This window comes from Rhipicephalus microplus, chromosome 2, assembly GCF_043290135.1.
Source record: "Rhipicephalus microplus isolate Deutch F79 chromosome 2, USDA_Rmic, whole genome shotgun sequence".
Classification (NCBI taxonomy): Eukaryota; Metazoa; Arthropoda; class Arachnida; order Ixodida; family Ixodidae; genus Rhipicephalus; species Rhipicephalus microplus.
In genome coordinates, this window is record NC_134701.1 from 225,504,952 (window position 1) to 225,520,916 (window position 15,965).

At 44.9% G+C, this 15,965-nt stretch overlaps 1 protein-coding gene across 9 annotated transcripts in view; it reads right to left on the reverse strand.

The window, feature by feature from the left end:
* The window catches only part of LOC119170368 (uncharacterized), a 51,949-nt gene extending 36,102 nt beyond the window's left edge, over positions 1-15,847 (reverse strand). For 7 of the 9 annotated variants that reach the window (XR_012886674.1, XR_012886670.1, XR_012886675.1 and 4 more), the window contains exons 1-10: positions 15,665-15,847; positions 15,415-15,494; positions 15,187-15,261; positions 14,989-15,068; positions 12,632-12,794; positions 8,533-9,037; positions 6,633-7,767; positions 5,227-5,718; positions 2,232-2,388; positions 718-824 (exon numbers count right to left, since the gene is read on the reverse strand). Coding sequence is in view for 2 of the 9 variants with exons in the window: in XM_075876507.1 (XP_075732622.1) it covers positions 718-824; positions 2,232-2,388; positions 5,227-5,718; positions 6,633-7,767; positions 8,533-9,037; positions 12,632-12,794; positions 14,989-15,068; positions 15,187-15,261; positions 15,415-15,490 (2,790 nt within the window). In the remaining 7 variants the exon portion in view is untranslated. The remainder of the gene's footprint in view (positions 1-717; positions 825-2,231; positions 2,389-5,226; positions 5,719-6,632; positions 7,768-8,532; positions 9,038-12,631; positions 12,795-14,988; positions 15,069-15,186; positions 15,262-15,414; positions 15,495-15,664) is intronic. The other 2 variants (XM_075876507.1, XM_037421509.2) reach the window with 2 other exon arrangements.
* Positions 15,848-15,965: the final 118 nt, after the last annotated feature.

Below are 15,965 nucleotides of genomic sequence, written 5' to 3' on the forward strand. Positions count from 1 at the left end.
AGGGCAGGTACAACAATATTTCTATTTGCAGTGGAAACGTGTATGTGTGTAGAATGCAAGTATGGGAGCAAAATTTGGAGCACATGACCTTTTAATTAATTACTAATCAAAATAGTAACACAATTCCAACTGCTTTTGAAAATGTATAGTTCATTTTACTGCAAAATAACCAATAAAGGTCTAAAAACAAAAACCTATTCCATACTTTCACTCTATAGTCATTAGTCTATGTTGGCATATCCTAAATATCACTTTTAATTAAGCACTTTTTTTTCTATCGTGGCCCCAAACAATAGGGAGTGAACTTAAGTTATCTCAGCAACAAAGTGAGTTACAGGAAAACTAATTACATATTTAAAATCAGCAGAAAAAACTCTATAACCCTGTGCAGTTTTATCAAGATCACTGAAGAAATAAACAAAAAATGTCTAAGACCAGTCTGCCCCCTTAAATGTACCAGCACCTTTATTATTAACTGGTAATACCATGTTTTGCTTGGCTAATGGGTGCATCAATAGGTACTTTTTTTAACTTTTTCATTCAGTAATAAAGCACAAATAGAGAAAAGAGAGTATCAGCTTCATACATAAAATATATTGCTTGGTAAATGAAATGTTACAATTGTTACAACACTGCACATAACTAAAAACAGTAGAACACAATTTTTCACAAAACGATATCTAATGTGGATTCAATTGAAAAATAAGCAGTGCCTACCTTAAGCCTATCCTTACTCTCAGGCTTGGGAGATGTTTTTCGTTCAGTGAATTCATTGCCTTTTTTTAGTCTGGCATGCCCTTCCGTCTCCGATTCATCCTCAGAGTCTGAAATGTTTTAAGCAATGACAAGCAATTATAGCATGGCGTTGCGGCAAAGCATGAAATGCTGTACAGCTTAACCCTTTTATAAGAGACACTGATGAAACAGGCCATTGGGTATGATAGACACCTGTGTGCGCAGATAAAGATATGAATTAATAGGAAAAAAGCAAACTTGTTAACCCCCTTATAAGAGACACCTCAAGACAAGAACAGCTACCCAGTGCATGCCTCTTATAAAGGGGCTTAACTGTGTGTTGCTCAGCAACACCAAAGGTGAATTTATGCGTAGAGAGACCATGTAAGACTTTCATATTTCACATTCACATTACTTGGTGACAATGATCTGTGAGCTCTGCAAAACAAGTAATTCCAAAGACTGAGAGTTGCGACGCACCAGAGGAAAACTGCTTCCAAGTGCAGTGCACCACTTTAAGATACTGCGTTTCATTTCTGTCGAAGATGCCTCTATAAACAATAATTGACAACCTAGAGTAGTCACAAGTAAATGCTTATAAGAGTGTTACACAGACGCTGCCTTAATGCTTGCATAGCCAGATGCAAGCAAAATCAGTATTAAAGGAGTGTACTGAAGTGGTCCAGTTGGTACATCATTACAGTGGGAACGAAGAGCACTAGACATGAGACGTTAATAGAATGATACACATTGTCTGTCATTCCATCACTGCCCCATCTAGCACTGTTTGTTCCCGTATTAAAAGAAGCAGGTCTACACTACACTTTTGAAGGAGCTTTAAATTGAAGTGGTGCCATCATCATTACATGTCTCTAACTGAATTACTATGCCATCAATAACTCAATTCTATGCTACCAAATAAACTATGATTTTCAACTGCTATTGGTTGTTTGAAACGCTAGTGAAACATAACATGTGCTCTATTATCAAAACATTCAGAAGTAAAATTAACACCAGTTGAGCAAATATTTCCATTTTTTTTAGGTTTAACTTGACTTTTGAACGTTTTTGCCACAAGCAGACACTCAAGAAGTTGGACTAAGTAAGGTTTTCAAGCTGTTCCTTTGAGTCCCACTTCCTCATTTTCCTGGTGGGCAGTAGATTCACGCACACTTGAGTACCTCTTAAAGTAGGACTGACATTTTCAACATGAATATCCTCAACAAGTCTTATTTGATTGATATCTGGAATTTAATGTCCCAAAACTACCTTATGATTATGAGAGACGCCATAGTGGAGGGCTCCGGAAATTTAGACTGCCTAGCGTTCTTTAATGTGCACCCAAATCTGAGCACACGGGCCTACAACATTTCCGCTTCCATCGGTGATGCAGATGCCGCAGCCGGGATTTGATCCCGCAACCTGCGGGTCAGCAACCCAGTACCTTAGCCACTAGACCACCACGGCGGGGCGTCCTCAACAAATCTCACACTGACCTGAGCTCCCCTGCGGCATTGGTGTCATTCCTTCCTCACTGGACGAATCGGAAGACTTGATTTCTCCCTCCTCCTCGCTTGTATCACCGGGCGATTTTTTGTCAGCACTAGGTAAGTCTTGGTGCTTTGTACCAATTTCCTGCGCCTTCTTCTTTTGCTACGAAGTGATGGATATAGAACAGACGAAACAATTAAAATGATGAACAACGCAACACTTATAAATGAATTTGCCAACAAACAGCTAGAAGCCAGAGTCACAACATTGGCCCGGTAGAACACAACTGCCCAAGCTGATTGAATGCGGCATTTTAAGAAGTGGTTTGGGCAGCTCACTAGCCAACAATATGCTGTGCTATGTTTAAACCTTGATATCGGAAACATTGATTTAAAGGGATGGTGCCACCAAATTTGTGGCATGCGTGTTCTTTGCTGTAGGCATTTCCTTCAGCTCCAGGCAGCATGATACACACACCAAGATTTGTGTATTTTCGCTAAATAATTTAATATTGCTCTACTTATGTGGACCATTTTCGGTTTAGGTTTTCCGGTGCCGAATGGGGAAGTGACGTCGATGCATAGGTGGCTTAGTCACGTGAGCACACAAGGCTGTGACACACATTGTGTTGAGTTTCGTCTGCTCTCATACACACGTGCCACACCAAGCGCCAGCACAACAAACGCGCTGACAGTCGCCATGGCCAGCTGCAACAGCGTCGTGGCAGTGGCAAGGCAAAAGGCAGTAAGAAGGAAACAAAGTGTTTGTATTTACAACGTATGTACAGAATGTGGACGAGGAAGCTGCCCAACGCTCGATGCGCTGGCCTTTTATAGGCGCCAAGATGCTGAAGGAGCACGAGACAGCCCCGCTGTTGGACGCACGCAGCATCTCTGAGCGACGCGTCTAGTGTCTTTTCGAAAGCACTCAGAGTCCTTTACGGACGCACACAGTGTCTCTGCAAGGGACGCCAGTACACTCGTAACAGCAGGCACGCTAGTTCTCTCCTTGTTCACAAAATGCGTTTCGGAGATGACAATTATATAAACACTGTCAGTTGAATTTCGCGGTCGCTGCTGATTTGTATGGAGTCCAAATTGATAGGGATGAACGCGGCTGAAGCAGAGATGAAATGACACAGTGGTCACCGTCAAGCGAAGGGCACATGCGACAACATCGCTCCGCGTGCGAGGCCTGTTGTTGCTTAGTACAGCCCTACCGACCACTCGCCTTCCCCCAGCTCTGCTTTCTCCGCTCATAGCCCGGATGCATAAGAGAAAACAAACACTCTTTTCGGCAACCCTTGCGAATGAGTAAAAAGAAGAAAAAAAACCAAAAAAAACAAGAATCTTAGAGGAAGAAGGTAAGGATATAGGGGAGGAGCGCTTAATAAGGGAGATGGGGATAAAAGGCTATGAGAGAAGAAAACGGTCGGATTAAAAAAACAGCAAAAAGTAAAAAAAAAGTTCTGACTTGCGAAAGGGAAAAGCGCTAGTTAATCGTGGCGAGAGGCTCAAGAAAGCCCTGCCATTAGGTTCGATGAGCCCGTGCAGAAGGACGGTTCAGCTTAGCTGTTTGAAGGAGAGGGGTAAGGGGACGCATAAAGCAAAGGTACAGAAAGTGTGTCGCGATTCCGGCTACAGTTCCGCTACAGTTCCGATGCGCAGTTCCGGCTAAAGGTGGGGTAGAGTAAAGGTCTGTCGCCCTCCCCCCCTTAATGTCTGCCCGAGTCACCGCGACACTACCCATTATGTCAATGTAAAGGGCTGACTATGCGCTCCCCCCTCCCAACCCCAAAGGTTAACAGCCGCACCCCCACCGTTCGCATGCCTAAGGGCGTGGGTGCGTCTGTACGATGGAACAGCCAGCGAGCTGCGCATTCCTTTGTGCATGCGTCCGTTTGCAAACACGCGGTCGCCCAGCGACGTCACATCAAGCAAGCGCTCCTGTCGGAGGCACTGGATCCCCCCTTACTATTTTAGTATTCCCTCCTTAATCGTTTTTTTTTTTCTTTTTCCCTTAGCTGGGGTTTTTTATACTCCTGTATTTTTTTTTAATGCCAAGCCGCCACACACGCGGCGACCCATTACAAAGGGAACGGCACCACATCATCATCATCTTTTTTTTTTTTTTTTGCTTTCTCGCATGCGCTGCGGTGCCAGCAATTCAAAATACGCCACCATCACTTCCTGGAATACCGGCACATTCAACAGCCAGCAAAAGCATAAACCGTACCATGGGGTTACTACCCTCCCTCAACTACAATGGAGTTTTCTGGGGGTTTTTTTCGTTAATGTGCATGACCTTCAAAAACTGCACAGCCATGCACGATTTCGCTGCTCCTACTCGGCAGGCCATGTTCTGGTGCTGTTTTCGCCTCTCGAAAACGAACATTGAACTGAGTTGAACCTTGCTACCACCATTAACAAAAAAAGGATCCTTTTTACTACGTGGCCAGACAAATTTGCACAAGTGGCCAGACAAAGCACTGGACGCGCGGGGCAAAACTGGATTTCCGGGACATTTTCCTATGACCAGTACAACCGGCGGGAGAAACATTCAAGATCCGGGAGTCTCCCGGGTAATCTGGGAAACTTGGCAGGTATGCCAACAATGCAGATGAAAGCTCACAAAAAGAAAAAAAAAATGTCATTCAACTGCCTGCAGCAGAAAACTGCAAAAAAAAAAAACAGCTGCATTTTTAGATGAAAAGCTTTTCAGTTTGCTTTCAACATGACAATATTGTCGCAGTGCAACGCGAACAAAAGATGACAGCAGCTTACGGCAGCGAAAAGAGCGTGTTCAGGATCAGCTGTACAGCAAGACACTTGCTTCGTTGTCGTCTTGAAAACTGCCTGACCCACTAGCTGGAATCTACAAAACATTCCTTTCATCGTTCTTTTTCATATAAACACGTGTCACTATATGCTTGACCAACACGCGTGCTTCTCCAATTCAAGCCTTAGAGATGCAACAGACAGAACGAAACTTCCCACTCACCGACTCTAACAAAGCAATGTCGAGGGCCCGGACTACATCATCAAAATCATCTACATCAGAATCTTCCGGTGCCACCTGTTCTTGCGGGGAAGCCAACCTTTCGGTGGCAGCCGTGCCCTCGGAACTGGATGACTGTTCTTCCGCAGCCTCTTCAGTCTTCTCTTTAGCAGTCTTCTCTTCAGCGTCTCCCTCACCCTGATTTACACACTCACTCAACACAAGCAACTCTGACGATCGAACAAAGCTGACTCCCACGAATGGCCTTGCTGAAGGAGCCTTCTTGACATCAGTAGCTTCAGCGTCCAGAGCATCGCTGTTTGAGCACCCGAAGCCCCTGTGTCTATCTTCCCTGTCATCCTCGCCAGCTACTGAAGAGGGGGGTGATCGTATTGTTGAAGAAAGACAGGGCTCCGCAGCAGTTATGTCCACGTCCATGCTGTCATCGTCACTGCCCTCCGAGTCACCATAACAAACCAGGTGCTGCGATCCGTTCTGCAAACAAATGGTGTGTACATGAGCTCCCAAAATACCACAAAATAGTCGACGAGCCATAGTCATTAAGCCAGTACAGTGGTCAACCTAGAAACGTGTCGTACAGACTATTAAATGCTCGTTGTTAAATGTTCAGACAGTTGAATGCAGATGGTTGAATGGTTGTTCACCTCAGTTGTGCTTCTTCTTTAGCTATCTGTATTTCCGTGACCTTTTTTTTCTTTTCTGTTCCGTCACCATGACTTAAGAGTGCTTTAAGAAATAAAATGAACCAAAAAGCCTAAGTTTTTACTTGAAAAATTCTTGGAACACGGGATGTGACTGAAACAAATGTTTCAACAAATGGCCTTGTCTTCTTCAGACAAGACCACTTGTTGAAATGCTGGCTCGAGTGACAACCCATGTTCAAGAAAACAAGGCAGCTTGTCGAAACATTGGCTTCAATAACACACTGTGTTCAGGAAGACGAGACTGCTTATAGAAGTGTTGGCTCTATAGATAACTCGTCTTCAGGTACTTTTCTTTTCAAGTTTTTATCTTTTCCTGAACTCTTGCTAACGCTCTCAAACGACAACATGCCTTTGCCATGATAAAACTATGAGAACAATAGCTATTCGATTTCTTAGGTGCTTTCAGATTCCTAGGTCTCTAGAAATCGCATTTACAACTACAGGTTAATTATGTAAGACAAAGGATTTCAAACAGTACAGAAAGAAGAGTGTTTACTTTACATGATGCACAGCTAGATCAAAGGTGGTGATCCATATTGAATTTTACAAATGTGCTACAAGTTATAAAAAATTAATATATGTGAGCAATCTTTTTTTTTTAGTAAATGATGGATGTGCATAGCCAGGGCAAATCATGTAACGTGGAAAGAAAATTAGCAAAAGAAAGAGAGAAGCGAAAATCACCTTTGCCTCAGAATTCTCTTTTGACTTCAACTGCTTTGTTGCAGACAGGGAGCTGGCACGAACATTAGAAGAGCCTTGACTAGCATCTTGGGATACTTTCTCATGCACATTATTCTCAACAGTCTCAAACTGGAGCTTTCCATCAGTCATGACAGGATAGTTCACAGCCGCAGGCTCCTTCTCAGTGTCCTGCACTGGCACAGACTCTACTTTATCGTCCCCATCACTCCCCTCATCATCTGTTTCGCTGTCAACAACAGGAGAGCCAGGGTAATCCACCAGGCCAGACAATGCTGGAACTGCAACTGCAGTTTCAACAGAAGCACTAGCACATTCTCCAGTAACTGCAGAAGAGTGATTGCTTTCCTGCACACTTTCACTGGCTTGCAAACCTTTAGCACAGGATGCTTCAGATACAGCAACAGATTTGGGCGATCCCGTGTCTCCAGAGGATGGGTCCTCCGACCTAGGAGACTGTTCTTCAACTTTGGGATTATCTTCTTCACAAGCGACAGATTTGGGGGATCCTGTGCCTCCAGAGGATGGGTCCTCCGATTTAGGAGACTGTTCTTGAACTTTGGGATTATCTTCTTCACAATGCTCTGCTTGTTTGTCAATAAATTCATCCGGAAGAACTGGGCCAATAAATGCATTGGACTTTTCGGTCATGAGCTCGTGTAACTCCGGCAGCTGTGGACCAATTAAGACCGGGGGCTGATGAGATTCTAGGTTGCTGGTATCTGGCAAGTGTGGCCCGTATGCAATTTTTTTCTCTGGCTCCGGCAAGTGTGGTCCATACACGACTCTATCCTCCTCAGGCAAGTGAGGGCCATATTCAACTGTCTTCACTTCTGGCAGGTGTGGACCATAGACTGTTACTTCCATGGATTCAGAAGAATCAGGAAGCTGTGGTCCATACACGGGCACTTCACTTTGAGCAAGTACCGAGTCTGGCAGCTGTGGTCCATAGGTAACAGGTGGTGGTGATTTCGCACGAGTCTTCTTAGCTGCTACCTTCACGCGCTTGGAAGGATGCCTCTTCAGCCGTGTCCTACAGACTGAATAAGTCTCGTAGTCACTCCCCTCGGACGAGCTGCTGTCAGAGCCGCCGTACGAGGTTATTGGAATGATTGCTCTGCACAATGGATAAAAAGGAAAAATTTGCAAACCTGAATGAAACACATTATGCGATTTCCCAGTAAACTGGCACGCTATCAGATAGCACAGTTATGATTTATGTTAGCAATCAATGGACACTGCTTTGTGCACGGAATAACATACACCTACACCATCTTACTGCTATTGCTGCTTCTGAAATTGCTAACAATGATGATGATCAAGAAGGTGCAAAGCCAAGTCCACATGAATTCACACCGTAGCTTCGTGCTAAAAGCCAGATAACAATGCACACTACAAGCTAATACCTTACACAGAAGCACACAGCATAAAAATTCATCCGTCAAGGTTGCACTAACTTTACTTGCACAATCGAGTAAGGATTTAGAAAATGCAGTTTCAGCGTCCCCAAAGTTGAAGTACAAGTGATGTTTTGGAACTGTGCTGCAGTGGGGCCCGAATTTCTACAATTTCGGACAGGCATCCTAAAGTGATGTTTCCTGGAGGCATACGAAGAAATGAAAAATGAAAAGCTGCCCACGGCAGGTGCACCAAGTACACAGACGTTGTTAAACCTACAAGATTTACCGCAAGGATTGTCCGATAGTGTACTTTGTTTAATTGCAACATTGAGAGAAAAAGAGGGGAGTGGGTTGTGCCTATAGTGTGAATTCAGACTCGTAATATCCCAGACAATTTTTTCACAAAAAGCTTTCTCAGTAAACACCCGTTCACATAAGTTACTCTCATAGATGCAGCACCAAAATATGGAATATCCGCATACCCAATGACCGCTTCTTGCTTCCGCTTCTTCTTGCCAGACGTCGTCACCCTCTTATTTACTTCGGGTGCTTCCATATTCGCACTGCTCTGGGCCGCACTAGCTATCGATGCAGTGGCTGAAGACGAATCAGCAAGTTTCTGCGCTCCACCTTCCGCGCTGCAGGAATCCGCAGCTTGAACATTCGTTGAGTCGCTGCTGTTTGGTGCAGCCGCAGCAGTAGGAGATGCTGACGCACTGGTTTCGGGAAGCACCTGTGTGTCGCCACTCGTGCGAAGAATTGTTGCAGAAGCAGCATCAGCACCAGCTCCGGGCGCGCCACCCTCAGCATCAGCAGGTTCACCATACTGTGCCCAGTAAGCTTCGAACTCAGGTGGACAGTCCCACGTTGTCTCGTTGGTCAACTGGTGCCAGAAGTAGGTGTACCCAGTCGCCACATCCACGCACTCCACCCAGGGACAAGGTGGAATTTCGCCCTCAGTAGCCGAAGGTGTTTCCGCAGCGCTTCCTATTATATAAAAAAGAGAGAGCTTCGGTGAGCAAAAAAAAAGAAAACTTAGGGGACTAAAAGAGCCAGGAGAAGCATTACATTTGTTCTGAAGATAAGTACCTCCCAAATGAAAATAAGTCAAGGTGCTACAGCTTTTCCAGATTTTTTTTTTCTCTTCTTTATTTAAAGGGGCCCTGTAACACTTCTTGAGCATGGTCAGAAAACGCTGCCGATCGGTAGTAGAGGCTCCTGACAACATGCGAGCCAAATATTATAGCGCAGCACACAGCTTGGAAATCACAATGAATTATCAGAGTAAGCTGAAAATTGCTTTCTCTTCTCCTGACAAATCACGGCATATGCCCAGAAATCGCACGTAGCGAGCCTATCTACAAGCCATTGGATGATTTGAACATGGCGCGCTCGCTCGTTACAGAGATCGCCGCAGGATGTCCCTACTTGTCCACGCATGCGCGTGCAATCACACTGAAAAAGCCGCGCAGTTGAAGAAAAGAAAAAGTGCTCAAGATCACGAGGCCCGCATTACGTTTTTCTGTGGCCCTGCCATCCCTTCCTGCTTAGCTTTCAGCGCTTTCGTTGGGACAAGAAAATGCAATGGACTGTTCCAGAAATCGCAGCGCCACGCCTTCCCCTGGTGGATCGGCCCTGGGGCATTATGGGAGAGCAAAGCGCCGGTGGTCAGAGCAGACGACGCTTTCCTGCTTTCACCTGCTTTCACCCGCGAGTGGTGTTGGCTGGTGTAAAGAGCTGCTATTGTGAAGAAACGCTTCTTCTGATCGCTCCGACTTTCATTAGTGCATACTAGACTGTGTTGTTCGTCGCAAATAAGCGTAATGACCACTGAACACGCTGAATAAGGAAAGTGGCGCACACAATTGCTCAGTTCTGGGATGTGATCATATGTGAAAGTCACTGGACGTTTCATTCATTGCCTACCCACCACGGTGGTCTAGTAACTAAGGCACTCTGCTGCTAGCCCGCAAGTCGTGGGGTTGTATCCCGGCATGGCAGCCGCATTTTTGATGGCGGCGAAAATGCTTTAGGCCCGTGTGCTTAAATTTCTGGAGCCCTCCACTATGGCGTCTTCATAATCGTATGGTGGTTTTGGGATGTTAAGCCCAACACTCATATTATTCGTTAATTGCTTAGTGCTACTTCATTGCTTCAATGTTTGTGGTGCTGCAGCTAAGTTGGACCTTTGTTATCTGTGTCCTCACTGTGATTACGGTGCTGGGATTTTACATTTGCAGCTTACCCTGTAGTTAACTACGCGAATTTATTAAGGCGAGAGGCTTAGATAAGTCGTTATAAACTCACAGGGTCTCCTATTCATTCGTCTAAGATGATTTAATAGAGAAGGCCATCTTCTTTTTCTTCTCAGTCGATGTACTGATCCTACGTCGCCAGTCTACGACTGTCAGCAGAGTTTTACCGTGGGTGTGAACCAGCGTTGCGTCGCGGTTTGGGGAGAGCACTGGTGTAGCTTGGGCGTGGGCAGGTGCCGGTGTGCCTTGAAGGGGGCCAGTGTCCTTTTTGAACCCCCGGCCAACGCCCCAGCACGCCACCATTCACACCACCCTTTGAAAACTTTACCTAACGAGGTTTGCGCTGCTTCCAAAAACGCAGGCAGTGCGAAACTGATTTTGCATTGCCTCCATGATGAGACCACATTGCACCAAGCTCGGGTGTCATGCGATGAAGTGATCACGTGATGTTTTGATGACGCCACAATTTTTGGCGATGTCTGTCGTCATATATGTTGTCATGACGCTGTGGTTTTTTTTTGATCACTCGACCTCGCCAACGCGGGACGCAAACGGTCGAGTTTCACGTTTGATGAGGCATTCAAAGTTTTTGCCTAAAAACGAAAAATGACCGTTGGTGGCTTGGGCGTCCCATGCCGTCGGCGTCAACAGGAGTAATGCAAAAATCATCGCGTGATGGCATTACCAAACAACGTCATCTAACATCAAGGATCACCAGAATGTGTAAGGTCATCATGAGGGTCCCATGGTAACAATCCCATAGTCCCATCATGACGGTTCCATGATGGTCTTTAAGGTAATAAAGTGAAGTGAAGAAGTGAACCATGATGACGTCATGAAACGACATCATTGCTTTGCACTGCTTTGTTATCGTGTGATCGGCCCACCAATCAAAGAGGCCGAGCAGAACTAGGTGAGGTGCTGAAAGTTTGGAATGCCTCCAGTCATAAATCTGTGCAAAGTCACTTTAGGTGCAAAAAACATTCACAGGGGGCGGGGGGAAGGCCAATAAATTGACTGAACAAAAAGAAACAGACGACTGTTGCTTTCAGGTCGCCTTGAGTGAATGCATAAAAAATCCTGCGAGTTTTTTTTGTTTTTTTTCGCTGTTACAGTGTTCATTTTACTGTTTACTGCATGGTTATGTTCAATAGAAAGCATCCGCTTTTTATTGACCATAAACCTAGAGGCCTCACCTGTTTTTGCTTTGCGCATCTCTCTCTTTTTTTTTCCTTGTGTCAAGGCAAACGCGCTAGTTGTAGTTTCATGATTATCAATACAAAAGCTACACTCGCCATCAGTTCTTTTCAGATTGTCATCTTATGTAAGCGCTACTGTGGCCGTCTATACCTTTTCCACACTGAATGAGTCTTTCACCATTGCTTTTAAAGTCATTCTGACCATTAACAGCCTTCCACAGCAGCATTTCCTGGCTTAAAATTTTTAGGTTAATTTCCAACTCACAGTCATGAAAACAGGAACTACGCAGAGACAGCAGGTTTTACACTGTTTGAAAGCAAATACTGCATGCGAAGTATCCGCTCTATATACGTGCTGTTAGCTGGTTTTTACTACTCTCGGCGTCCCAAGTGCAAACTTTCTCACACGCAGCATTTGAAACAGGCAATTAGTATTCAAATATACACAGCATAGTGGGGCTCGAACTCATTTATAAGGGCGGAATTTTTACATTATCATTCGCAAAGTGCATAGTCTTACACTGTGTATCGCGCGGAAGCATACCACGAGTGACAGTCCCCGACATAAAGTACTAATAATGAAGCTGTACTGTCACACTGACAATAAAACGAGTGACAAAAAGCTTCCGCTATGCGGAAACACGATCAACGAAGCACAGGCGACTCGCCGCTAAAAATTTCCAATTCAATGGGCCTTTTCGTGGGTACGTGAGCGATTTCCAAGTCATTAATAAGTCAACGATCCTAGTGTTTCCTGACTGCGTGTTGCTCTGGGTGGTGCCTCTTCTGTGAGCGCAGATTGAAGCAGGGTTATGACGCGCGACATTCCCGCAACGATGCGTTCATACGCCCGCGCGGTGTGGAAAACGGGGTGAGCCAGCGCTTCTGCAAGCAGATGCCGACCCGCCGGGTTCCCATAATGCTTTGCAGCTGCCGTAGCAAAGCACGCGTCAATTTCTGGAAAGGTCCATGGCAGCATGTGACAAACCTTTGCAACTCCACTTCCACTGGACAGATTCTTAAAATTTTTGCGACGTTGAATTCGTGAGGCAATAAGCTCTTCCAGCGAATTCATTCCATGGTTACTTGAAAATGTGCTTCAGGGCCCCTTTAATCACCATCGTTACCTTTTGACTTTGGCTCCTGGGTGGCAACTTCTACTTCAGGTGTCCCTGAAGTTAGCGGAGCGCCCGATGATGCCGTCACAGCCTGCTGGTCAACAGATTCCTTTTTATCCTCCTCAACTTGCGCATCAGTCTCAGGAACAGACGATGAGATAGCATCAATTTCCTGCACAATATGTGAAACCAAAGACCAAGTCAAACTGCTGTTTATAATAGGAAGAAAATGCTAATGATATCTAGAGAGGTTTTGTATGCCACTCCATGTGTAATGCAACCATAAAAAAGGGTGTGAGATTTTAAAGAAGCCCGCACACATAAACCCAATAAAGTCGCATTGTGGCATGCACTTCATGAAAATGCAATTAGCATTTTAATGATGGCTTTTGTGGGGTTCATTTCTCAGTGTTTCTTTTTTCCTGTCATAGCATTTTCAATTAACTGCGGAATGTTTATATTAGCACGCAGATAATGCCCCATTACTGCAAGAATTATGAATGAATGAAACATTTTCCTTAGGAATGGGATGGTTCTCCCACCTCGAATGGATCGGGTTGATCACATGCAACAATAATTTCACACCTCAAGCCCTGATTCTCACAAAACGAGCATAATTATGCAATCTACTGAGTGTGTCAAGGTAATGCATTGTGCATTTCTCGCTCAGTAGCTTGTTACATCTTGCAAGAACACTGGTGCCCGATTGTGTAACGATTATGTGGGGGTTCCTGTATATTCTTGGGCATGGTCAGAGAATGAAGCCAACCGGTAGTCGGCGCTCCCAAGAACACATGAGCCAAACACCATAGCGTAATTTACAATAATTTCTCAAAATCGGCTAGGAATCTCTTTGCTTTCTACAAATGATGCCATATATTCATAGATCGGCAAACTCACTCCTTAGTAGGTCGGCAAACTCGCTCCTAGATTTGTGGGGTTTAAATTCCTAAAACCACCATATGGTTATGAGAGACGCCGTAGTGGAAATCTCCTGAAATTTCGACCACCTGGGGTTTTTTAACGTGCACCCAAATCTGAGTACACGGGCCTACAACATTTCCGCCTCCATCGGAAATGCAGCCGCCGCAGCCGAGATTTGAACCCGCGACCTACGGGTCAGCAGCCGAGTACCTTAGCCACTAGACCACCGCGGCGGGGCGGCAAACTCACTCCTCCCTCACACTTCACGAGAATGAGTGTGAGAGAGCCCTCGCAAATAATATTTTGGCAAGTCTGAGTCTGAGCGAGTCCCATGAAGAAATTTTTCATGAGTGTGAATCCGAGTGAGTCCGGCTCGGGAAAATTTTGGCGAGTCTGAGTGAATCCAAAGTAACAGATATATTTCTTAAGCAAGTCTGAGTGAGTTCCACTTTTTTCTGCCGACCTTGCAGGACATACTGGATCCATCTACTGATATTCACCGTTAATATTAGCCTTACCTGTATTTACCTTTTACACACATTTACTCACGCGCATTCCGAAGCAGTATCCGTTCCTACAACATTTCAATATTTAATGATAAGAGGAGTGAATTACGTAGGGGGTGCCTTGACCTCCAAGCCGCCAACTTTTCCCGGGAATTTCATGATAAATAAACTTTATGTTGTCATCTCTTTCAATAAAAATGTCCTTACTGGTCTGAAGCCACTTGCAACTCTTGGTGGTACTCTATCAAAAAATGACTAGAAGAGCGTCGATTAGGTGATGTATTGCGGTTAAAGAACATAGGCACCGTATTCAAAAAAGCTAATTCTAGGCTAACAGAGTAATGAGTCGACTTACTCGGACTCACTCAGGCTCAGAATGAGTCACGAGTCGTAGTGAAAAAAGTTTTCGTGAGTGTAAGTCCAATTGATCCCGGCTAAGAAAAATGTTGGGAAGTCAAGAGTCCAAAGTGAGCCCTAAGCGCAAAATCTATTTCATGAGTGAGTACGAGTGAGCTCCACAAATGTTGCCATACTATGCATATACTCAAGTTCTATTACAACTATAGGAGAAGTGCTGTTAATAATAATGACCAACAATCGCCGATTGTAACATACGAAAACCACCATTTGATTATGTGGCACACCATAGCGGAGGACTCCAGATAAATTTTGACCTCCTGATGTTCTTAAACATGTGCATAGATATAAAATTTGGTGCGCTACCAAATGCGAAGCAGGAGTGGTAGTAGTGTGCGACTCTTTATTCAGGAATGGGCATGTTTCATCAATGTTTAATGGAAGCTTTGCCTCCCCGCTCCCCCTTTTCAACAATCTGTTGAACAATACGTGCACGCATATAATGTATAAGGTGTATACATGCGTGGGAACATCCCCCCAGCACCACACCAACACTCTAAAACCATGCACCACAATTACCTTCATGAAGTCTTCAAGCTGATCGTCTATGGCATCTCTCCGAACGCCGTTATTCGAGGCTGGCTCATTTTGGCTAGCTTCTGCAATGGTAAATCATTAAAAGTTGCATTCACTAAAGGGTCTCGCATCAGACTAAAGTTATTTTGCTGAAGCAAGGTGTTACGTGTAACTTATAAGTGCAGTGCTGGCCTAAATTACCGTCATGTCCGTCTCCTTCGTCATCTCCTTGACTTGATGGCTCCGCAGTACCAATCGACGAATTCTTGGCCGGCGCTGCACAACACAATACACACAGGTCAGAAAAACAACGATCCGTCTGAACAATAAATTCGCGTCGCGAAAGCAGCTGTTCGTGCAAGATGCTCATCGAATAAAAAGCGAGGTAAGGACGGCCGTGTTTTAATGCGAAAGAGAGTTCGTACTTACGGGAATATGTCCGGCTTCTCTCCTCCTTTAACTGCAATATCTGCCTGCGGGCAGTCCTGTCCTTCTTCTTCACCATCTTCCTGGGTAAAGAGAAAAACACGTTCAAGTAACCGTAGCACTAATATAACGCAGTAAACAAGTGGTCTACTACTACATGCGCACCGTTCCCATCACCGTAACGACGAACACACGCCGAAATTTTCAACGAACGACTGCGCGTTACCTCAGAAACATGCAAGCTTTCACTCACCTTGCAAAGAAGCCAAGCAAAGCCCTTTAGCTCGGAACACCTATGCTATAATTCCTCCTCGCAAAAGCCTTCAGACTAGCAATTCAAATTATCCCTAGCTTTAACTATCGTCTACGCAAGAAAGCGAGAACCATAACCGAACACAGCATGGACAAATGGTGGTAATACCAGTTTTCAGTAGAGTAACAAGCTACACAACTACTTTGAAGTTATCTCTGAAGTAAAATTACGACAAGCGCGCTCTGTCGGTAAAAAACCAAAGCACTACCTAAGAGGTTGCGGTCGCTGTGGTCCAATGAAA